We start from the raw sequence: 25518 nt of genomic DNA, 5'->3' as shown, positions 1-25518 counted from the left end.
AGTGAGTGTAGTGGAACTTATTCCTAGGTAAGTGTGCATAGGATTCTCGCATTAACCACATCTCAAGGCACGAAATTGTACACAATCCACATAGTAAAACCTCTTTATTTTTTATTTTAAGGAAAACCTAAACAGCGTCGAAGAGAGTGATACAAGTCTCAATGTCCAATTTATTTAGAACACACGTTTACTATAGTTTAACTGAGAACTGTCAGGCTGCCATTTCTATTTAGACTTACTGCACACATGAACACAGAAAGAAGTGTAGAGACAAAACAGAGAATCTGGTGACAGTGAACACTGATGTTTCTTAACATATTTTTAAAAGGTCACATTCATTAGAAAATTCCAAGAAATATTTCTCCATTTATCCTTCCTCCCCGACCCCCACAATTTTTTTAGTAAAACAGTATTTAGTAAAATTATTTTTATTTTTATTTTTCAACAAGAGACTGTTCCATAAAAAGTTCAAGAAAAATATTACTAGATTCCTCAGAACAATTCCAGGCAGCATGACTTTTAGTTAGAGAAAAATGTTTCACATGCACAGTCCACCCATTTGGTCACCGGTAAAGTAAAAAGGTTTGCGCCCAGCTCTAAGTAATCAATCAGATAAGTAAACTGAACCTTGTTCTCTCTTCCTGAGTCAATGAGAAACTTTTCCCTTTAAAACCAAATCTGACCAGAGAATTCATTTTGAAACTTCCTGTCAGAAGATCCAGACTATGGTCACCTGTTCACAAGGATCCAACGTGGCAGATTAATCTAAGCAGTATCCGATGAGAAATCCTATCAACAAGCACACTCATTTGTCTTACATTGTCATTCGGCATTTGGGGAAATTGAGAGTATATATATATACATACATACACACACACACACACACACACACAGACATAGAGGAGGGAATCCCTCAGAGACTTGACAGAGGTGCCATAGACACTAGATCTCCAGACCAGCCTAGCGGGAGGACGAGTGATAAAACACAGAGAGCACATGGCCAGGAAGTTCCTAAAATCACACTTCATAAAAACCCTCAACAAGAAGGGGAGGAAAGAAGGAAGAGAATTATGAATGAAAATGCTAGGTTGCAACTGCAGGGTCCTGAACCCAGCTATGTTATCACACAAGGGGCAGGTTCAGTTGGGGCGAATCCCACTGAACTCACTGGGACTTACTTCTGAGTAAACATGTATAGGATCAAGGGTGTGTTAAGTTTTAGAAAAGGTGGTAGACGGCTTGGCTAGTAATCCCTCAGATATCTATGTAAGTTAACTGGGGAAGTAAGGCAAGGCATATGAGAGGAGGCAAGCCAGTTCACAATCCGCTTTCGTATTAGGAGAGAAGAGGGGAGTCCATGTCTGGGTTTCAGGACCCCCCCGCCCCTCATTTCCCCCTGTAGACGGAAGCGGAGCTTAGATGCAGCGACCTCTCCCTCGGCAAGCTGACGTGGGATACGCTCAGCACAGCGAACCCTTGGGCAAGGTGGGAAGGCTGGAAATGGAGGCGTGAGCCGTCCCCAGCTTTGCCACAGACATTTGCTGAGCCGCCTCTGTGGGGCTATGAGCCCGGGAAGAGGGGTGGGGGGCAAGAATGGATTCTCGGCTGGGTCTGTTGGAGCCGACCCGGCCCGGGGCCTCCCCGCTCCCTCACTCACCGAGCGCCACTTGGCAGGCTCTCCGCAGCTGCCCGTGAGGGGGCCGCTTCGCCTCCTTCTCGGAGAGGATCTTCTCCAGAGCCCGGGAGACAAACATGCTCTTGGTGCGGGTGTCCTCCTCGCGGGCCGGGGGCTGCATGGTCGTCGCGGCCTGAAGACCCCCGTCCCGGCCTGTCCCAAGCGGGGCGGGAAACGGCGCTCTCAAGGGCTCCGGCCGCAGCTGGGCTCCATGATCCGGAAGAAACACGACTCCCTCACAGGAGGGGATGGACAGCGACACGGCGCCGCCATATTGGAACCGTCACGTGATCTCCTCCTGCCTGCTCTTTCTGCGGCCCGCTTGTGGAGCGGCTCCCTCGCGCTGTCAGGGCCGGCGACGTGAGGGGCGGGGCTCGCCTGGCGGGGCGGGGCGGGGCAGGGGAGGAGTCATGGGCGGGGCTTCAGTTCCACAGCCGAGTAGAGCCTTCGCCGTTGACGTCGCGGCGGCTGAGCGGGCGGCGCTTCCCTGTCGCCCGAGTGGTCACGTGGGGCTGAAATGCTGCCTGGTAAAAACGTCCCTGAGTGACGCGGCTCGGGCATTTTAGACCCTGGACTTAATGGTCTTATGGGGGTGGGGAGCGCTCGGTACGGCCACGTCCATCACCTCAGCTTCGAAGCACGCCACTAACATTTCGCTTTCCCCCTCCAGCTGCCACTCCCTGCTTTAAAACTGCTTCTACATTCCTAATACGTTAGAGCAGCAACAGAACTGCTCCCCAACCCTGTTTAAAAAAATAATACTAATACTCTGAGCATGGGCAGTCTTGCATTCTGAGTCCACTGAAATTACAGCACCATCATGGCAACAAGAATAAAATGGAATTTGTGTCTGCGGCCCTCACCGCGTGCCACTCTCTGGGGGAACATTTGGGGAGGGGTCTCCTAGGCTCCAGGCGCCTGGACTTTGCCCCCAAGGTCCAGCCTTAACAGCACCACTGATTCCCTGCAAAGAACCACGGTCCTGCCCGACACAATTTTGCACTAGATGGGCTGTACATACGATCTAATAGAGCTGCTCTTCTAGTTGGCATGTTAAAACGCCTGTCCGTTGATCACTGAGGAGAAACTTCAAGAAAAGCACAGGTGCCCAAAATATCGGGCGAGCTGATTTTGTTAAAATATTAACATCACTCTTGTCTCTTCATGACATCTTCCCCATCATCAGGTGACACCATTTTGTTTTATTACCATAGAAAGTATGGCTCATACAGGGTCAAAGTTGCTTGCCAAGTGGAGAGGGCATGGCTTGTGTTATTAAGAATAATTTTGTGATAGAACAGGCAACTGACAATGGATGAGAAATGTAATGTTAAACCCTCAAACCACTGATGCTGACACCTGCAGTTTTTGAAAAGGTACTGCAAAAATCTGCAAGGATAAATTATTAGGCACTTATGCCAATAACTGATATGTGTAAGCAATATGGCTTGAAAAATTATCTCCAAGTAACGTTAACTATATACACCTACAGTTAATACAGTTTTCCATAACCAAGCTCAGTTCTCTGAGTGCCAATCCTTACAGAGCCAAAACAGCACCATCCACACACAAGAGGGCGGTATCACCAAGCTCCGGGGCACCCACAAGTTTGCAAAGTAAGGGGGGACCCTCCCATGTCCAATGAGAATGCTCAGTGGACATGGAATATGGACTGACTGTTGGAGTGGGAAAAAAGTGGTGGGAGGGGGAATGGAAAGGACTGTCCTGGATGGAGGTATGACAGATTGACCGGAACAATGAACAGGAGAGCTCTGCGCTGTAACATTGACTTGCAGGTCCCTGCTGGGCTTCTCCACATGGGGCTTTTATCCTGCTATTGAGATTGGTTACTCATGGAAGTTTGCGGAACCTTTACATGACATCGTCAACCTCCAGGGTGATTCCCGTGCTAAATGACCTTTATCCCATTTTTTAAAAGATGGGAGATAATGAGCTATCAAATTACAGCATGTTGAGTTCCCTCCTGAAAAGAGGAAATCCCACAATAAGAGGACCACAGTGCCATCTAGTGGCTGTATAATGAAACATATAAAACACACAGATACCGGGGGGGGGGGAGGGAAGAGTGTGTTAAGGGAGGCCATTGTGATCCTGCATTTAAAACGGAAGCAGAAAGCCCTGGTAAGGTTGCAGGATTTTAGCCTGGGGTAGAAATGTTCTTTCTCCCTCTGTTTCTGAAGTTCAGGCTGTGAGCACTATTGCACATAAGAGAGCTTACAGAAGTACAAAAAAACTTTATGAAAAAAAACCAAAAGGAGAGGGGACACAAGAGAGCCTAATGAGGACTGAGCATGCTCAGTGGCCACAGAATGCTGACTGATTCTTGGGAGGAAAAACTGGAAGATCAGAAGGTAAGGGGGAATGGAATGGAACATTTTGGAAGAGGATATGACTGACTGGCTGGCTGAAAGTTGGACCCCTAAACAGGGGCACTCCACAGTGCAACATTTTGTGGCAGATCCCATGTGGAGAATCTAAAAATCCTGAGGGAAAAGATGTTTAAAACGTTGTGTAAAATTTATAGGGACATGTTATGTAATATAGCTTTGTCTATTCTGCACTAGTCAGACCTCGCCAGTTCTGGAAACCACACTTTAAGCATTCAGATAAACTGGAATGAGTTCAGAGAATGGCAGCAGAGAGGATCTAGAAACCAAGTGCTGTGAGGAAAGTTTGAAGGAACAGGGTATGTTTAACACTGAGAACAGAAGACTGAGGGAGGATATGATAGCACTCTTTGAGTCCCTAAAGAGTTGTCACACAGAAGAGGACCGTAGTCTATCCAAGACTGTAGGGCACAAAATAATGGTCTTAAGTTATAGGAAGGCAGATTTCAGTTGAGCATCAGGAAAAACTTCTAATGGTCAGAGCAGTCAGATAATGGACCCAATGGCCTTGAGAAGCGGTGGGCTCTCTGTTGCAGAAACTGGACAGCCATCTATCAGAGATGCTTTAAACTGGATTCCTGCACTGTGCAGGTGGTTGGACCCAATGCCCTAAATCAGGGGTGGGCAACTAGCGGCCCTCCACGTGTTCAACTCTAGCTAGCATAGCCAATGGTGAGGGATCATGGGAGTTGCAGTGCAGCAACATCTAGAGGGCCACAAGTTGCCCATTCCTGGCCTAATTAGCCCCTTCCAACTCTATGATTCTATGATTATAAGAATTAAGTGTGAAAAGTAAAAGGTTATATCTAACTGAGGCCTAACAGTTACTTTGTAAATGAGACCTACTGCTGGCAACCTACCAACTGTCACCCAAGTTGCTATTGTTGCCAAGGAAGCAGTTATGATCTTAGTAGGTTTAGAGTTGGTCTCAGTGTTTATATATTGGAGAAGAGATTCAAAAAAGTTCAGATTGTGATAGGACAGTTAATGAACATTCCATTTACTCTCATTGGTGAAGAAATACAAGTCCATGGACTGGCAGCTAATGAGGTGTTAAAAGGTCATTGGTCAGAAGGTTCTGGGTAGAGAGTATAAAAGGGCAGTGCCAAAGCTGATCAACGTCAGTTGGGGAGAGTTTGGTCAGTCAGCCAGATGGAGCAAGTTGTGGTGACACTACCACCACCATCATCAATGATGCCAAAGGGAAGAGACTAATGAAGAGAGGAGATAGTTGAAATCATATAAGGCAGAAGTTGTGAGGATATGTTAGGGGAGGAAGACTCTGGAAGCAGTTTTGAAGAGAAGCTTCTGGGTAGATAGCAGACAGCACTTGAACTTAAGAAGAAGAGGAACGTCAAGAGGAGGCAACTAAGTTACTTATTTTTTGCTGTGTCTTTGTCAATAAGTCCCTGACTGAAAGAAAGACTTCAAGTGAAGCTGAAGCGACCCTACCAGTTGAAGATCAGTTATCCTGGGAAGCTGTGAGTCTAACATGAAATACTTTTTACAACCCTGTATGCTTCCAGTGAGTTCCTCATCGGTGGGACAATTTCAGGTCAAGACCTCTGAGTCATTCTGGGTGACCTAACTGGGATGGAGGTAGGGAAATGGCAATTGGTAACTGGGTTTTAATAGGGATGTGAACTAGGATAAGGAAGTACCTGCTTCCTTAAAGAATACTAGTTATGTGCTTTTAAAGGTAAAGTATAATGAAATGTCCTAATATGTAAATACCTTTTGAATAAAATATTATTTTAACTTTTCAATAAATCTCCTTGTTTGTTTATGCCATGCTTATAGCCTGGTATCCCACTACTGAGTGTGTGCTAAGGAGGTAAGGTTTTCTTGAGCATTAAGTGATGGTACTGGAAAAATTAAGGGATGAAAAATTAAGGGGTTAAAACAGTCAGGAAAAACTTCCTGACTGTTAAATCAATACGGCAATGGAACCAATTACCTAGGGAGGTGGTGGGCTGTCCCACACTGGAGGCATTCAAGATGAGGCTGAACAGCCATCTGTCAGGGATGCTCTGACTTGGATTCCTGCATTGAGCAGGGGGTTGGACTCGATGGCTTTGTAGGCCCCTTCCAACCCTACTATTCTATGATTCTATGAAAAACACACAACTAAGATACATTTTTATATCGTGTCATTTGAGTGGTAAGTAGAATTAGGGAGCAATCCTATGGCCGCTAGTCAGCGACTAGATGGCCATAAGATATGTTGGTTCCCTGAGAACCGACCTTCCTTCCCTGCCCTGCCTCAGCGCTGCCTCGCGGGCAGCTCGGAATGGCCCCATACTCTGCGCTTGGAAGAGGAGCGCGGGGTGGCGAAAATGAGGCATTCCAGGGGATGTTCTGGGACGGGGAAGCAGAAATGCCAGTACAATGCATTCTATGTGTCGTCTGGCAGCCGCTTCCTCCACTCCACCTTCCTGCAAATGCAGGGCGGCTGAAGTGCAGAGGAGATGATCCCCTCCGCACTTCTCCTGCCCTACATGGGATAGGCGGTCGCCTCCAAGTTCGGAGGTGTCTGCCTATCCCGATAGGATTGCACCCTCCATCTCTCTAAGTCTCCACACATGGTATGTACTGCAGTGGGATTATGAATGGAATACTTTTACTTCCTACTTGCCCAGACATATAAAAGCCTGTTCCCAACATTCTGTTTGTGTCGTGCTGAGAATGGCCAAGAGAATTATGGATATTGGTGTGTTGGGAGAGGGAAGGCTGATGTATTCTCCCTCCTGCCCCCAACAAAATAGGTTATAATTTTGGGAGTAGGAGACCAATGGGCCAGTATCCCACACTCCTATCCATAAAACAGAAATTTACTGGGGGGTGGGGGGTATGGACTAAAAGCAAAGGAGTGAAATGAAATTAAGGGAAGGCTAGAGTGATCTCTTGATCCTAAAACACAACTGTTCTACCCCTGAATAAAGCATAAATTATAAATTACCCAACCAAGCAAAAGAAACAACATACAAAATGTGATCGCAAAAAGTTAACACTAATGATGTTAGACAAAAATGGCAGTTGCATATGATCAAAATGAATACTATACAGTGCACACTTTTTTCTGCAGCTATGGCAAAATTAGCCAGAAGTATACACATGTGCAATAGTATCAATATAACATATTGATACCATTGTAGAATGCTGTGTTTGACCAAATAATGGATTTAGTTATATGTTCAAAAAATGATGAAGCAGATCTTTATACTGACATACAGTGCTGGCTCCAGGTTTCTGAGGACCATTGGGCAAAGTACCCCTAATGGACTCCCTCCCTCAATGAGTCTACCTTCTCACTGCCATTATAACCAGCTGCTGTTGCTCCTCATCCTGTTTCTCATCACTGATGCTGCTTGCTTGCTTGACAGGCAGAGAGCCAATGAGCAAGCAGGCAGTGGCATCTACTGCTCTTCCCTCTCACCACTTCCACTGACGGGGCCAACGCAAGTGGCAGGTGAACAAGCAGGCTGCAATGGTGAAGAGGAGGAGAAAGTCCAGGGAGCTTTTGTCACTGGTCTGCTAGGGTGTGGGCCCTTGTCTACTCTTGCCTACCCTTGTTGTGAGGCCCTGCAGGCATGCATCATACTGACAGAAGGGCAAAATCTTGGTCTTTCATATAATCATATGTAACTTTCTGCTGCTTTCAGCACTTTTTTTTTTCCAAAAGAGCTGTCTATTCCCTAGATTTCAAAGCAATGCATTATAAGAGGGATTGTTGTTGTTCAGTCATTCAGTCATGTCCGACTCTTCGTGACCCCATGGACCATAGCACGCCAGGCCTTCCTGTCCTGCGCTCTCTCCCGGAGTGTGCTCAAGTTCATATTCATTGCATCGGTGATGCTATCTAGCCATCTCATCCTCTGCCGTCCCCTTCTCCTTTTGCCTTCCATCTTTCCCAGCATCAGGGTCTTTTCCAGAGAGTTTTCTCTTCGCATTAGGTGGCCAAAATGTTTGAGCTTCAGCTTCAGTATCTGTCCTTCCAATGAACAGTCAGGGTTGATTTCCTTCAGGATGGACTGATTTGACCTCCTTGCAGTCCAGGGGACTCGTAAGAGTCTTCTCCAGCACCACAGTTCGAAAGCATCAATTCTTCGGCGCTCAGCCTTCCTTATAGTCCAGCTCTCACAGCCATACATTACTACTGGGAAAACCATAGCTTTGATTAGACGGACCTTTGTCGGCAAGGTGATGTCTCTGCTTCTTACTATGCTGTCTAGGTTTGCCATTGCTTTCCTCCCAAGGAGCAAGCGTCTTTTAATTTCATGGCTCCAGTCACCGTCTGCGGTGATCCTGGAGCCCAAGAAAGTAAAATCTGTCACTGCTTCCATTTCTTGCCCTTCTATATGCCAGGAAGTGATGGGGCCAGATGCCATGATCTTCGTTTTTTTAATGTTGAGTTTCAAACCAGCTTTTGCACTCTCCTCTTTCACCCTCAACAAGAGGCTCTTTAGATCCTCTTCGCTTTCTGCCATTAGGGTGGTATCGTCTGCATATCGGAGGTTGTTGATAATTCTCCCAGCAATCTTAATTCCGACCTCTGATTCATCCAACCCGGCGTTTCTCATGATGTACTCTGCATATAAGTTAAATAAGCAGGGTGACAATATGCAGCCTTGTCATACTCCTTTCCCAAGTTTGAACCAATTGGTTGTTCCATGTCTGGTTCTTACTGTTGCTTCTTGACCCTCGTACAGGTTTCTCAGGAGACAGGTAAGGTGGTCTGGTACTCCCATCACTTTAAGAATTTGCCACAGTTTGTTGTGATCCACACAATCAAAGGCTTTAGCGTAGTCAGTGAAGCAGAAATAGACGTTTTTCTGGAATTCTCTTGCTTTCTCCATGATCCAGCGAATGTTGGCGATTTGATCTCTAGTTCCTCTGCCTCTTCGAAACCCAGCTTGTACTTCCGGTAGTTCTCGGTTCACATACTGCTGAAGCCTAGCTTGTAGGATTTTGAGCATCACCTTGCTGGCATGTGAAATGAGCGCAATTGTGCGGTAGTTTGAACACTCTTTGGCGTTGCCCTTCTTTGGAATTGGAATGTAAACTGACCTTTTCCAGTCTTGTGGCCATTGTTGAGTGTTCCAAATTTGTTGGCATATTGAATGCAGCACTTTAACAGCATCATCTTTTAGGATAACACCATGTATATCTTAAGAATAAGGCATGTAAGTACTAATTGCTGGTTTTACTAGCTGACTCTTTCATTCATTTCAGTTGCCATACATCTCCCCTCATTTTGAGCGAAGAACACCCCTAGGGATTAAATTGGTGTATAGTGCAATCCCATACATGTCTACTCAGAATTAAGTTTCTTGGAGTTCAATGGAGCTTACTCCCAGGTCCCAGCAGGATTAGAGTATCAAACTAGATTCAAATCCCTACTCAGCCATGCTAACTAGGTAACTAGGTGGGTCAGTCACTATCTCTCACCCTAACCTACCTCAAAAGGCTGTTGTGAGGATAGAATAAGGGGAAACATGTACATAACTCTGAGCTCCTTGGAGAAAAGGCAGGATATAAATCTAATTAATTAAAGTCGGTATAGGATTGCTGCCTAAACCTGTTCCATTGCTCTAGTAAAGCACTTGTCTAAATTAGGGGTGGGCAATTTGTGGCCCGCCAGACTACTATCCATCTTCACCATTGGTTATACTGGCTAGCACTGATGGAAGTTCCAGGCCAAATGATCTGGAGGGCCATATGTTGCCCACCAATGGTCTCAATGATCTGACTGGTTTTCATAAAGCTCTGAGGAATGAGCCCATTGATGATTAATTATTGGTGAATGTCTAACATAGGATACTTACATTAGTCATCAACATGGACACTCGTGAATAGTTGCTATGCTTACCAGATTCAGACATCAGGACTTCATCAGCAGAGGCCCTTATAGGCCTGCCTGGCTAGCTGTTCTTATTAGCTCCCATGAGTGGACACTTCCTGGGTGACCAGGGCCTTAGCAACCATCCACCTGGCATTGTGATCAAGTGCAGAAACTTGAACTTCCTTCCCACTCTGTATCATTTTTTGGTCCCAGGTTTCTGCTCCTGGTTTACCAGGTTGTCCATCTGGCCACTTCTCATCTTGGCTCGAGTGCATCTATGTGCTTGTAACCTCAATTAGATTAGGTCTGAAGCTTTAATGGGAAATCTGGTACCAGTCATGGTCTCTGAGCCTAACCTAACTCAAAAGAGGACCAAAGAAGGGCAGGGGATAGCCCATGTTTATTGCTCTGAGCTCACTCAAGGAAGGGTGGGTGGAAAAATATAATAAATCCTGTGGTTCTTTTGGTGCACTTACTCCCTTGGCTCTCTCTCCCCCACATTTTTGGTGCTTCTGATTTGCGCTGCCAGGTCTCTCTTTCCCTCAGTAATATTTCTCCCCTGGTCCTTTGCAACTGTTTGCAAATTAGCCAATATGCAGCCTCATCTTGTCAATTCCCTTGTATGTTACCTGCTCCCCATCACCTTTCCCTTGGCAGCTCCCTTTGACAGCTGAAACAGACAAGGAAATTGACCAGGCAAGATTACACATATGGGACAGCTGTAAGTGTGCCCTTGCAAAAGACCAACTTTTTTTAATGTCCCCTAATCATGCATTTTTGAGGCACCAAATAATAAAAATAAGAAGTCAGGGAATGAAAAGGGGTAGCAATCAGTGCACATTTTTGAGGCACTGAAAAATAATTTTAAAAGCCAGGGAACAAAAAGGGGTAGCGGATGGAGTAGGGAGTGGGAGACAATATGGGGTTTGCTACAACATCCTCTGGGATACATGCTGGAGCCAACTGGAGGACTGAGGGGGGAGGACAAGCCATGACAAGCCCAATTGTCTTCCGAGGGCACTGTGGGTTGTTCCATGAACAACCAGCCTGCCGTGGCTTATTTGAAGGGTGGCTTAGTGTGATGTGCAAACCCACCCACTACGTCATTAATGGAGACCGTGTTTGAACTTCTAGAGTAGAATTTGAGCTTCATTCACAAGTACTGAAAAGAAATCAGAATACAAGTTTTGGGTGCAGGAACGTTTTAGGGATGTTCCCACAATGCCCCAACCCCAGAAGCATTACCAATGTGCACAAAAATTGTCCTGACAATCACAGCTTTCCATAATTAACCTCTTTTGGCTTTTCAGATTCATACCTGTCAGTTTATTTTAATGCCACCCAAAACCAAAGAAAAAATATCCCTGGGCTGGGATCTTGCTATGCGATTCACTGTATTGGGAAGACAGCCAACTTTCCCTTCTGATTACACATGAAGGGCAATTTGTACTACCTTTTTATTCCACTTCAAGTAGAGGGTAGGTTTGCCTCAAAGAGATACCTGTTAGTAGCTGCTCTCCTTTAGTGCCCCAAAAGAAGGGATGAATCAGGATATGGCTATTGGGAGCCCAGTGGAGAGCAATGAAATCAACCCCAGTCTGCTGCATGGGAAGAGTGCAAGTATGCTAAGTATATCTGACTATGGTCAAACTGCCTGTCAGGCTTTTCAGAGGAGCCGCTTAGATGCTGTTACTCAGTATTATAGTACCTATTCTTCTGTATTATCCTTCTCAAGCTTTGCCACAAATTCCCTATCCTTATTCTTCCAAACCTCAACACAAAGGGAAAAGGTTGGAATGATTGACATCTACTGCAGACTGCAGAATTATACAGAGCAAGATAAGGGGTATCTCTATACATGCAATTTACTGCATGCTCGTGACTGTCCACTCATGCAAGCTTGAGGGTCAATTAGACCATATCGTCAGCATGCAGGACCCCTCCTGCACTATCCCTTTTGTAAGGCATCAAAATTTAAACCTCTTTTAAATCGAGTTTGAATAAACCAGGCAGTGTACTATTATTTTTCAGCCACTAAGTGGTGCTGTTTTTCATTCAATGATATGGGGGCTGACTGCTGAGAAAGGAGGTTTGGTCGTTCTCCATCTAAAGAGCCAATCATCAACACGTTGCTTAAAGGGAAGTAAATGCTCCATTGGGCTTCCAATTTTCTCTTTAATGTAGAGAAGCCCAAGGAGGCATTATCTGAAAAGCCAGCAAATATATTCAACAGACCATGAACTACAGCAAGTTGTAGGATAATTGTTGTTTCCCATGCAGGGCTTCTCCACATGGGGCTTTTATCCTGCTATTGAAATTGGTTACTCACAGACATTTGCGGGTCCCCTTACATGACGTCAATCTCTGGGGCATCTCCCGAGCTAAATGACCTTTATCCCATTTTTTTTTAAAGTTCGGAGATAATGAGCTATCAAATTACAGCAGGTTGAGTGCCTTCATGAAAAGAGGAAATTTGGCAATAAGAGAAGCTAGACCACAGTGCCATCTAGTGGCTGTATAATGAAACATATTTGTTGTTGTTGTTCAGTCGTTCAGTTGTGTCCGACTCTTCGTGACCCCATGGACCATAGCACGCCAGGCCTTCCTGTCCTCCACTCTCTCCCGGAGTGTGCTCAAGTCCATATTCATTGCATCAGTGATGCTATCTAGCCATCACATCCTCTGTCGTCCCCTTCTCCTTTTGCCTTCAGTCTTTCCCAGCATCAGGGTCTTTTCCAGAGAGTTTTCTCTTGGCATTAGGTGGCCAAAATATTTGAGCTTCAGCTTCAGTATCTGTCCTTCCAATGAGCAATGCAGATAAGGGGCGGAAGGGAAGTACATGTAAAGGGAGCCCATTGTGATCCTGCTTTTAAAATGGAAGCAGAAAGCCCCAGTAAAGTTGTGGGATTTTAGCCTGGTGTAGAATGCTCTCAGATGACATTGCAGGCTGTACATTTTCTCACAGGCTTGGAGAAGGAGGATCTACTCTAGAGCCCCTCTGGGTGTGAGTCAGCACTGTGGCAGTATTCTTCAAAATGCAATAGTCTCCATTGAGGCATACACTAATGAATACTGTACAGTATCCAGTGTGTTTGTAATGCGATTTGAGCGCCACACAAAATTGCATCGTGTTCTAATTGCGGGAGAAGTAGGAGATTGAAAGGACACACGGGCAAAGTTGTGTCACTTTGTGGCACAGTTCCTTTTTCTTTCTTTTGACTCAACTGACAGAATGTGCACCTTCGATGGTGCACAGCAACGGAGATTTAAAAATGACAATTCAGAGTTCTGCTCCACATACATGCGTATTCAGAGGTAGCTGCAATTAACAATAACACACGGAGGAAGGGGAGAATTTAGGGAGGGGGGCTGCCTTCAAGCTACTTCAGCCTCCATCTCCTACTCTGCTCATGCCTTTAGCATGCCAACTGGCATGGGAACCCCACTCACCTCCAATACCCTCTTCCTCTCTCTCACTCACTCTTGCATGGCAGTGCCCAGCAAAACAGCCACCCTGTTGCTGCTGCAACCTCCCCTGTCTCTCTCTTTTCCTCCTCCTTGCTTTTGGCCATGTGAGAATGAGTGAGAAGAGGGCATGGGGCAGGGGTCGTTTCCACAAGTCCCCTTAAAATCAGTGTGAGGAAAGAGCAGGGAAGAAGAGGAAGAGGAGGAGGAGAAAGACGGCTGGGGCAGGAAAAGCTTTAAAGCCACTCCTACCAGTAAAGTTATGGTCCCAGGGCATGGTCTGAAGGCATGCGCTCTACGTGGGGTTACCCTTGAAGATGGTTCAGAAGCTGCAGCTGGTGCAGAACACAGCGGCTGCCTGATTAAAGGCAGCCGCCGGCATGATCACATCACTCCGGTACTGAAGGAGTTGCACTGGCTACCAGTTGTTTTTCAGGCCAAATTTAAGGTGTTGGTCTTGACCTTTAAAACCCTATACAGTTCCAGCCCAGCCTATCTCAAGGAGCGCCTCCAGCAACACCAGACAGGCTGCTCAACAAGATCAGCCTTGGATGGCCTTCTCTCTGTCCCATCAGCCAAGACAGCTAGGCTGGAGAGGACAAGGGAGAGGGCCTTCTCTGTGGTGGTCTCCACTCTGTGGAAATCCCTCCCCAGGGAACTCTGCCATGCCCCCTCTTTAACGAGCTTCTACCACCCGTTGAAAACTTGATTGTTCAGGCAGGCATTTGGGGTGGCTTAGGGAAATTTTAGGGAATGAAGTTTTAATGTGTAATTTTATTGTTTTTAAATTGCTTGTATTATTGTACATTGCCCAGAGTGGCCGGGTGACAGGCCAGATGGGCGAATGAATGAATGAATGAATGAATGAATGAATGAATGAATGTGAAGTGGACACCTTGCTGACCCAGACCCAGCAGGTCTGGGTCTGGTCAGTGCTTGGAGGGGAGACTACCTGAGAACCACATGTAGCCACCTTGAGTTCCATAATGGAAGAAAGGTGGGATATAAATGTAATAAACAAATAAAAATAAAAGTAAATAAGTTAAAGTACCGCTTGGTTGGGACACACATGTCTTTGTAGCACATGGAAACTGCAAGCACCAGAAAAAATGTTGTAAAAGTAGTTTGGAAAACAACAGGATATGGAGGGAGAAATAACATGAGGAGGATAGTTGGGGGTGTTGCATAGTATGACGCACCATTGCCAGGCTTTCCAGTGCCAGTAAAAACCCTTCACTCAGAACAGCCCCATGTGTGTGTCCAGGAGTGGCAGGGACGGTATCACAGAAGCAGGCTTCGACCCTGACCTAAGCATGTTAACTGAATCCCTGAAGAGAGCTTCTGCACATACATTAGTACATGCAGAGGCTCTGTCCATATGTTCAGTTAACATGTGTAGGTCAGGAAGAGGGAGCCTGCCATCCCTTCCTACCCATTAATTGAATACATTTTGAGTGGCTGGACAGGGCTAGTTGGACAGCTGAATGTACCACTTTTGTAGCAGAAGCTGACCTTAACTTTTTAAAACATTGTCAGTAACTTCTAGCTCGGTTACATTTTCCAGTGCAGACAGCATACCCTGGCAAAGATTCATCAGAATTAGAACCTATAGAGGATTCTATCTGTGTCTGCAATGGCTTTTCTCCACTTGAGGGCACCGTTGATCTAGTTGAACAAGGAAGGTGAAAAAGACACCCAACCTTGTGATTTTTTGTTTACTCACATATTCCCACTGACCTCAATAGTTGTAAAATTTGCTCACTAATTCATCCATAAATGAATATAATACTACATCCCTAAAAGCAGTAGGATTTCATTCTAAGTAAAATGTGCTTAAAGTATATTCTTAAAATAGAACAAATTATGCTTCTAAACAAACACCAAGCCTGCTTCACTCTGAGCAATAAACAATAACTTTTTAATCACACAAATCAGAAGTCAGTATGTCCTATGAGGTTCTGTATTAGTGCTTTTGTCTTCTTAGGAAACAAAGGATCACATACTACTTCAGGACTTACTCTAGTATACAGTACAAATTCTTCTGTAATACTTTGTGCACAGCACAGCCTATTGTGGGTACATACTAGGGATGTGCCTGGGTGAAGCCCTAGCAGAATTGGGTCTCTTCAGACCATTTCTGGTGCTTCCCAAGGTGAAACAGGCTTCCTTCCGAAAGCACCAGAGCCAAAGTTGGGCCAGAATGTTGGAAACGCAGACATTCTGTCTCCTCTCCAAATAGCATCTTTTTGTTTCATTTCTCCAAAATGCTGATGAGTGGGGGGAGGTGCTGTTGAGTGACTGACAGGTCCACCTTCAAATTCTAGGGCACATTTTACCAGGGGTTCTCCAATCACTGCTTTGGGGAGAGGGCAAGGATAGGACCATGAGATGGCCATTGGGCCAACACTACCAGGCTACACTGTGAAAAAAGCCTTAAAGTAGTTTTCAATCAGCATAACTCCCTAGCCCTGCAGTTATCCTTCTGAATCTGTGCAGGTTTCTTGCCTGGGGTCACCTCTATTATGTGTGCCATTTTTGTACAAATTGCCCCCAAAACCAGGAAAATGAAGTGTGATTCCCTCTCCCCCAATTTGAAGACTCCCCTTCCACATGAACAGCTGCACCTGTTCTTCTTATAAACTTTTCAGGTGCCTTACATAGGGTCACATCTAGGCTGTCATTCTGAGAACACTGTTCCACAAGGAACATAGGGGAGATAAGGGCATCCTCTTTGGGATATGCTCACAGTGTCAAAGCTGCTCTGGCATGAAAACCTTTGCCTCTTTATTGAAAACTTAGCAGGCTTGATCCCCTCTGAAGGGGTAACTATCCCTGAAAATTTCATCCAGTTCTGCCAAGAAATAAAAAAAGTTATTGGCAGTTAGTTCCCTTTAAGAATAATCAACATTTAAAGGCATGTAGCACAAAAACCTGTGCACTTATTTTTCTGACATTTGGCAGGCATAATCCATTCCTAAGGGGCAACAATGCCTGCAATTATTGTTGAATTCTGACAAACAGAAAAAAAGTTATAGCCATTCTTTAATTTCCCATGATAGTCAATCATGGAAATCTGAGGCACAAAACCTCAGATTTCCGAATCTCTGCTTGGGTTTGGTATCCAAGTCGAAGCAGACATCCTCCAGATCAGTCCAAGCAGAATTTATCCATTTTCCAAAGCATTGAATCGGGGTCCGAGTTGAATCTGGGAGTTGGTATACACCTCTAGTATGTATCTTAAAACTTGATGCAACCAACTTTAATGGTCTTTGAACAGAGGCATGATTTAGCAGCCTTTTATAAGTATTGGACAACTACTCCCTTCATCTATCTTCACAGCAGCATTTGCATGCAAAACACGTAGCTCTTGCTAAATCTAATTCACGGACACCACAGGCTACTGATTGTTCATTTGATGTCATACACAAAGGGAATTTACATGCTTCTAATGTATTTTGCCATGTTGAAGTTTAGGACAATTTTTTAAAATTTGATTTTGATGTGACTAGTCTGAATGTCTATTTCTTACACTCATATTGGCTACCTGCAATGTACTTGAAATGAACTAATCCATATGACATTTACACATCCACTACCTTGTTCTTCCTTACTCTTAATCTTGCAGAACATTTGCCAGCTTAATAAATACACAGCCAGATATTAGTTTAAAAGAAAATATGAATATTTTGAAAATGGAGAATCCTTGTTTTAGAACGTGCAGGCCAACCCTTTTTTACAAGTGTGCCAGAACTCAAGTAGTAAGGAAGGGCCGTAGTTCAGTGGTAGAACATATGCTTTGTATGCAGAAGGTCCAAGATGCCATTCACAGCATCTCTGGGTAGGGCTAGGAAAGAATCCTCAAACCCTAGAAGGCTGCTGCCAGTCACTGTAGACAATACTGGGCGAGATGTAGGGCCAGCTCCAGGGTTTTGAGGGCCCTTGGGCAAGACACCCTCAATGGGGGCCCCTCCCTCAGTGCCTCTACCTTCTCGCTGCCATCGTCACCAGCTGCTATCATTTCTCATCCCCTTTCTCATTATTGCTCCCACTTGCTTTCTTGATAGGCAGAGAGCCAATGAGCAAATAGGCAGTGCCACCTTTTAAAATACTATTATTTATTTATTTATTGTTGTTGTTGTTGTTATGTGTTTTAATGTTGTACGCTGCCTAGGGAGGGCTCCTGCTCTGAAAGGTGGCCAAGAAGTATTTAAACTAAATAAATAAATCTACTGATCCTCCTTCTCACCATCACCATTCTCTAGGCCAGAGCGATGGGCAGGCGAACAAGCCAGTTGCAATGGTGGACAGTAGGAGCAAGTCCAGGAGGCTCTTGTCAGTGGGCCTCTGCTGGAGCAGGGGCCCTTGGCAGGGGCCCAACCATGCCTACCCTTGATGCCAACCCTGGCTAGATGAACCTATGGTCTGACTCAATATAAGGCAGCTTTCCATGTTCTTATGTTCCTAAGACCACAAGTATGAGACAGTGCCACTCTCTTGCACAGTACTGTGCATATGCAGCCACCCTCTTTTCTGATGCACTGGTGTAGGCTTCTCTCTGGTGTATACGCTGGGGAGCAGGCATCAGTACGCCATAGGGCAGCCTGGCATTGTGCTATAGCCAGGTGCAGAGAACTTCCCATTTGTGTCCCTTTCCCTGACCCAAAGCCTCCCCTTTTTATCTTGCAAGTTAATGTTAGTTGCCAGTAACTGCTCCCCACTTTGACACCGTGGCCTGGATTGTGAGGAAGTGAGCTTTTTATTTCTGCTGTGCAGAAATGTGCCTGTTTCTGCTTTTTAACTTCCGCCAGCTGCTTATGTCTTAATCCCAGGCACTGCTTGGAAGGTGGATTATCTTTTACACACTTCCCCCCCACCCAAGCTAATTCTCCTCCCTGTTAGTGATTCCCTTCCACTGGGGACCCAGGCCAAGGGTACTGTCAGGGTTGGATTGGAGCCCATAGAGCCACAAAGCAGTTCTGATTCTGAGGAAGAGACAGAAACCGTGGGAGAGGAACCCGCGCGCTGTTCAGAGGTGCCGCCGGAGGGAAAGCCCTCCCTGCTCACATTCATGAGAGTGGTAGCGACCCTGGCAGGCTGGGGGAGGGACAACTGGAGCTTCAGGACACTAGGCACTGGTGTAAGGACAAGCAGGAGAAGGAGGGCGTCGAGAGGAGGCACTCAGCCCGCTTGGCGTGTCATCAACAGCTGCGCCCCGATGCCCCACGGGAAAGGGGCGGACTTTTGCCCCCTAGTCCTTAAATCCAGAGGTTTCCTGCCTCTGTCCTCCAAACGGAGATCAACTGATTTCTCTAAGGCTAGAAACCTCTGGTAGGCAGCTCTCTAAAGTTTCCCTCATTAGGTTCATGCAATTAGCATCTGTAAGCGTCATTAGGTTGAATGGAAATAAAGCCTTGGAAAAGAGCCCTATCAGTCATCTGTGTGTTGATTCTGGCTACTTGAGGATTTCAGGAGGCAGCAAGGGCACTCCTGACAGGTACTGCAGGAGATGAGCCATACAGAAATGGATTTTCCCCACCAGGCAAAATAATCCTAAACTTTGTTTTAACAGCTGAGCTATAACTAGGAAAGATGAGCTAGGCTGGGCTTGCACAACCTGAGGATTTGCTCGACTTTAGGATTTGCAGAGTTTTATGCCATGAAAGTTCTGCTGACAGAGAGAAGGAAGCCACCCCATCAATCCATTTAACTATTTAAAACATAATTAATGAACATTTCAATTTTTCTTCAAAGACAACCTACGGTGTTGTAGCTCTAGGCCCTAGGTTATTTGGCTTTATGCACCCTTCCCTCCCTCAGTGAGTCTACCTTCTCACGACCATTGCCACCTGCTGCTATTGCTCCTCACCTTCTTTCTCATCATTGCTATTACTTGCTTGCCGGACAGGCAGAGAGCCGGTGAACATGTAGACAGTGGCATCTCCTGCTCCCCTTCTCATCACCACCATTGTCTGGGGCACAGTGAAAGGCAGATGACCAAACAGGTTATTTATTTATTTATTTATTTATTGTATTTTTATCCCGCTCCTCAGCCAAAAAAGTCTCCCAGAGCCTCTTACAATCAATGAACAAAGAAGACAGTCCCTGCCCACAGGCTTACGATCTAAAAAAGGCACGACACACAAGGAAAAGGCAATGGGGAGGGGAGAAAAAAGAATTAGGTTGCAATGGTGAAGAGGAGGAGGAAGTCTTGCAGTGGTGAAGAGGAGGAGGAAGTCCCAGAGGCTCTTGTCAGCAGGCCCCAGCTAGAGCTTAGGTCCTTGGCAGGAGCCAAATCATGCCTACCCTTGAAGCCAGCCCTGCTTGTTACCCAGTAGAACCTTTTACTTATGGATGGATACAGTTGTGTGGGTGTGTCCTGAGGTGGTTGTTCAAGATTTTGATTAATATACAGAGGAGTTTTGTGATGGTATAAGCTGTTTGACAGTGGAACAGACTGCTTTAGAAGGTGGTGGACTCTCCTTCCCCTGCATGGATCACTGCCTTGTTGTGGCAAAGGGGCTTGCGTAACTCAGTGAAGCCATAAGCTATGCCGTGCAGGGCCACCCAAGACGGACAGGTCATGGCAGAGAGTTCTGACAAAATGTGGTCCACTGGAGAAGGAAATGGCAACCTACTCCAGTATTCTTGCCAAGAAAACCCCATGGAACGTATCACAAGGCTAAAAGATATGACGCCGGAAGATGAGCCCCTCAGGTCGGAAGGTGTCCAATATGCTACTGGGGAAGAGCAGAGGGTATTTCCAAGTAGCACCAGAAAGAGTGAAGCGGCTGGGCCAAACCCGAAAGGACACTCAGCTGTGGATGTGTCTGGTGGTGAAAAGAAAATCCGATGCTGTAAAGAACAATATTGTTTAGTGGTCAAACATGAGATGGCAAGATTGAAGATTGACACCTTGGGAATCAGCGAACTCAAATGGACAAGCATGGGCGAATTTAATTCAGGTGACCATCATATCTACTACTGTGGGCAAGAATCCTTTAGAAGAAATGGAGTAGCACTCATAGTCAACAAAAGGGTGGGAAAAGCAGTACTGGGGTACAATCTCAAAAACGATAGAATGATCTCAGTACGAATCCAAGGCAAACCATTCAACATCACAGTAATTCAAGGCTATGCCCCAACCACTGAGGCCGAAGAAGCTGAGGTTGATGGGTTCTATGAAGACCTACAACACCTTCTAGAACTAACACCAAAAAAAGATGTCCTTTTCATCATAGAGGATTGGAATGCTAAAGTAGGAAGTCAAGAAATAACCAGGATAACAGGCAAGCATGGCCTTGGTGTACAAAATGAAGCAGGACAAAGGCTAATACAGTTTTGTCAAGAGAACACACTGATCATAGCAAACACTCTTTTCCAACAGCACAAGAGGTGACTCTACACATGGACATCATCAGATGGTCAATATCGAAATCAGATTGATTATGTCCTTTGCAGCCAAAGATGGAGAAGCTCTATACAGTCAGTAAAAACAAGACCTGGAGCTGACTGTGACTCAGATCATGAGCTTCTTGTTGCAAAATTTCGGCTTAAATTGAAGAACGTGGGGAAAACCACTAAAGCATTCAGGTATGACCTAAATCATATCCCTTAGGAATATACAGTGGAGGTGACAAATAGATTTCCCTGGAAAACTCCCTGGAAAAGACCCTGATGCTGGAAAAGATTGAAGGCAAAAGGAGAAGGGGACGGCAGAGGGTGAGATGGCTAGATAGCATCACCGATGCAATGAATATGAACTTGAGCACACTCCGGGAGAGAGCGGAGGACAGGAAGGCCTGGCGTGCTATGGTCCATGGGGTCACGAAGAGTCAGACATGACTTAACGACTGAACACACGGACTCTCCTTGGTTGAAGGGGTTTTTTTTTAGTAGAGGCTGGATGGTTACCTATCACTGTCAGGGGTGCTGTAGTTGTGGAATTCCTGTATCACCATCAGATGACCTTTGAGATCCCTTCCAATTCTACGATCTTACAGTATGCCTCTTTAAAACTGTTTGGGAAGCAGAGCTGATGCTTGCAGACTTTTAGGATTATAGTTGTGTTGAAATAAACAGTGTTGGGGATTTACAAGGAAGCATGAACACTACTAGTACCAGCTTTCTATAATTAGTCTGAAAAAGGAGAAGAAATTGGAGAAAGAAAAATGAAAGTGTGTCTTCCTCTCTGCAGCTGTTAGCCAAAGAAGGTGAAAGCACACCCATATCAGGACCATGAAAATTGTACACAGCTGGTCTGGATCCTGGATGTCAAAGCAATTTGCTGCTGGCTGTTCACCTTCCCTAGGTGGGCCAAGTCATGTTGCTTCCTGAGGCAAAGGACAAGATGGTGTCCTCCTATGTTCCATGTACAGAAGCCAACTAGACTAGCCGTTGAATCTTATTCTGATGCTGGCAACAGGATAGTGTCCTCCAACACACTTGAGGGCAGCAGGCTAGTTTAGGGGATAGACAGGCTGTGTGGCATATACAGCTCTATCCTTCAAGAGGGGGAATGGCTAGGAGTGGGGCTCAGGAGGAATTGCTGAGGAGCTGCCACTGCTACCCCCAGCATCTGCCACCTGAGGTGGTTGTCTCACACTTCCTAATGGTAGGGCCAGCCCTGTGATAGCATGGTGGGCAGCACCTTGATTTGTTTTCCTGTACTTAAGTTTGTGTAATGAGTCTCCATGCTGGTTGCTAGAGCTCTCCAAAATTACTTCCAGTGTTGCAAGAAGACTAACATGTGCTTGGTAATTTCACAAAAGTGTAAAATCCTCCTCCACTACTCAGAAGCATTCTCACCCCGTGACTTCCCCAGAACAGCACACCAGGCTTTCCCCATCACCTGCAACATGCAGCTTCTTGCTGACCCAAGGCAGCCTTGTACTTTGTGTTCTGCATATTTTGCTTTAGCTGAATTAAACCTCCCTGCTTCTGTGCCGCCTGTGAAGAAACAAGCTGTAATGCGAGGCAGTTAACAAAGGGAGTCAGGTGATCTATGCTCCTTCGGTTTGTCAACCATGCTTGTATTTTTCTTTATTCCATTTAATTAGGAAGAACTATCACATAAAAAGTACATGTTTTTGCTTTCTGCTATTTGAAAACAAGACCAGAAACATACTGTATAGGTAGCAGGATAGAGATCAGAAATAAGAACTCTTGTAATTTAGGTCACTTATTTATTGAATTTCTTGCCTCCTTTTCATCACAACAACCCTGTGAAGTAGGTTAAGTTCATTCCTGATCCAAAGGTTCGTAGGGAACTTTAGGGTAGTGTGGGAATCTGAATCCAGTTTATCCTAGATTAAGGCTGCAGTCCTGGGTACTCTTTCCTGGGAGTAAGCCCCAATGCACACACTGGGGCTTATTTCTGAGTAAACATGCAGAGAATTGCATTGTATATCTAACATTCTGGCCATTACACCAGGGGTGGGTAACTTGTAGGCCAAAACATCTGGAGAGCCACCTTTTCCTTCAACCCTAGCCAGCATAGCCGATGGTGAGGGATGATGGGAGTTGTAGGCTAAAATATCTAGAGGGCCACAAGTTGTGAACCACTGTGTTACATTATACTGTTTCAGTGCATCTGGTCCCCTCATATTACACACAGGCAGAGAACATCAGCACACGCTGGTCTACACACCTGGCAGGAATTTATTCCAACCTATCTGCCTGATCCTATAATAGAAGAGGCCTTTCTTCCTGACCCACCGACATCTCAAGCAGGTTTGGCAGGAACTTGAGGGCCTCGGTGGCTACTCCTAAGCTCTGGAATGCCTAATTTCTGATTACGTCTCGGGAAGGACCACAGCTCAGTAGTAGAGCACCTGTTTTGCATGTAGAAGATCCCAAGTTCAGTCCTGGCATCCTCAGGTAGGCCTAGGAAAGACCCTCGTCTGAAACGCTGCAGAGCCACTGCCAGTTAGTGTAGAGTGGACCATGCTGAGTTTAATTGACCCATTGGTCTGATATGGTATAAAGTAGTTTCCTATGTTAAAAACATAAGAAGAGCCATGCTGGATGAGACCAAGGGTCCATCTAGTCCAGCATTCTGTTCACATAGTGGCCAACCAGCTGTCGACCAGGAACCCACAAGCAGGACAGGAATCATAGAATAGTAGGGTTGGAAGGAGCCTACAAGGCCATCGAGTCCAACCCCCAAAGAGTGCAACAGCACCCTCCCACCCATGTTCCCCAGCAACTTGTGTACACAGGCATACTGCCTCTGATTCTGGAGGTAGCATATTGTCAAGATTCCCTTAACCCTCACTTTACGTCAACGCCCAAACATATACAGACGAGAGGCTTCAGTCTATAGCTTTTAATCCATTACTTCACATGGTCAGACAGATGCAAATTCTCAGAGACTCTGCATCTACAAAGGAATGCCTTCAGGGGATTCAAATGGGATTTATGAGAGTGGCCCACCGTTTGAAGAGAGAGGCGGTCCAGCTAGCCTAACTTAAGTGGGGGGAGGTCCGTCTCTTCTTGTGAGGCCTCTAAGCGCAGCTTTTCACGCAAGGCCAATCAGGTAGACCATCTAAGTTCCTCCCCTGCGTTCTCTCTGCTCTGCATCTGCATCTAGCATCTATTAGGTCATCTTCTCCAAACCCCGCCTCCTCCTGTTCACTGCTTCTCATGGGGGGCGGGGTGTGTGAGGAGGGACCCTCATGCTCAGCCATCTGGATGTTTGTAACCTGAGAAGCACACCTACTCATGTCTAGACTAGCCTGAGAAAACACCTCCCCCATGTCTGATGGTTCTCCCTCAGAATCTGAACTATCCAACTCCCTGCGCTCAGAAACGCTCCTGACACATATAGCCATCATGACTAGTAGCCATCGATAGCTTTACCCTCCAAGAATTTGTCCAATCCTCTTTTTAAGCCATCCAAATGGGTGGCCATAACTATATCTTGTGGAAGTGAATTCCATAGCTGAACTATGGAACTTCCTTTTATTCAGGGGAGGCAGGTGGATCTGATTTTGGTGGGGCGGTAATTCCATTCTGGGTTTTAGTTACAACTGACCAGAACTCTAAAGGAGCTATTCAGGGTGCTGGGCCCTATCCCCCAGCACCTTGGATAGCTCCATTAGGCTTCTGGCTGGTTGTAACTAAAACCCAGAATGGAATTCCACCCCACCAAAATCAGATCCACCAGCCTCCCCTGCTTTTACCCATCCTAAATCTCACACCAATCAGGTTCATGGGATAACCCCGGGTTCTAGTATTATGCAAGAAAAAAATGTCTCCCTATCCACTTTCACCACACCATGCTGACATGTTGCTGGCAGACTAAAATGTTTTTATTCAGACAGCCCTTTGGTCTCATTAACTGTCTTATTATGGCCATTGTAAATATGAAATTTGTTCAACTACCTGTTTTCTATTGGTTTCAAAGATGTTTTACCTACCTGTTTTTATGCTTTGTTTTTGCGCATGTGTGTTTTATAGTTGTTAACCACCTCGAGCACCATTTGGTGGAAAATGTCAGGGTGGACACTGAGCCCATAGAATCCCAGAGTAGTTCTGATTCTGAGGAACAGCAGTCGTTCCTGGGAGAGGAGCATGCTCCTCTTTCCCAGGACCAACAGCTGACGGAGATTCCTCCCACCAGCATTCCTAGTTTAGTTAGCAGTCCAGGGAGTGACCAAGCACAGATAGCAGACTTGGTGGATGCGCGACGCAGACGCAGAGAGCGGCGCCAGATGGAGGGCGCGGAAAGGAGGCGTAGTGCCAGGTTGGCGCGCGAACAATGGCTGCGCCCAGAGGATCCAAGGGAAAAGGGGGGGGGACTCTCCCTAGTCCTTAAGTTCAGGGGTCTGCCAGTAATTCCATTTTAAACGGGGACCAACTGTTCCAACTTAGGGCATAGGTACTGTGCTGCTCAGATCTAGTTGCAATCGGTATAGTTGTTAAGTTGTAAAAGAAGAATAAAGCTTTGAAAGGAATTCCTTTGTCTGTGTCTGGACTTGGCTACTGGATTAGACTGAGAGAAGCCTCCAAGGAGCCCTTGAAAGAAAAGCAGGAATACAAATTTAACAAATAAAAATATATAACAAATAAAGGATGTATAAGAAAAGAAGACTGTGCCCAAATATGTGCCCAAATACCTGGGTGTAAAA

General features: G+C 45.7%; 1 protein-coding gene across 4 annotated transcripts in view; it reads right to left on the bottom strand.

Annotated features, from left to right (window-relative positions):
- ARFGEF2 (ARF guanine nucleotide exchange factor 2) overlaps positions 1 to 2164 on the bottom strand; it is a 56177-nt gene extending 54013 nt beyond the window's left edge. For all 4 annotated transcript variants that reach the window (XM_084854078.1, XM_084854079.1, XM_084854080.1 and 1 more), the window contains exon 1: positions 1658 to 2164. In XM_084854078.1, the coding sequence (XP_084710204.1) occupies positions 1658 to 1796 (139 nt within the window). In that variant the 5' untranslated portion in view covers positions 1797 to 2164. The remainder of the gene's footprint in view (positions 1 to 1657) is intronic.
- Between the last annotated feature and the right edge of the window lie 23354 nt (positions 2165 to 25518).

This window comes from Heloderma suspectum, chromosome 4 (assembly GCF_057233095.1).
Source record: "Heloderma suspectum isolate Gila_16-S chromosome 4, 16-S_ref, whole genome shotgun sequence".
NCBI classification, from domain to species: domain Eukaryota; kingdom Metazoa; phylum Chordata; class Lepidosauria; order Squamata; family Helodermatidae; genus Heloderma; species Heloderma suspectum.
This window is presented reverse-complemented; position numbering and strand designations above follow the sequence as displayed.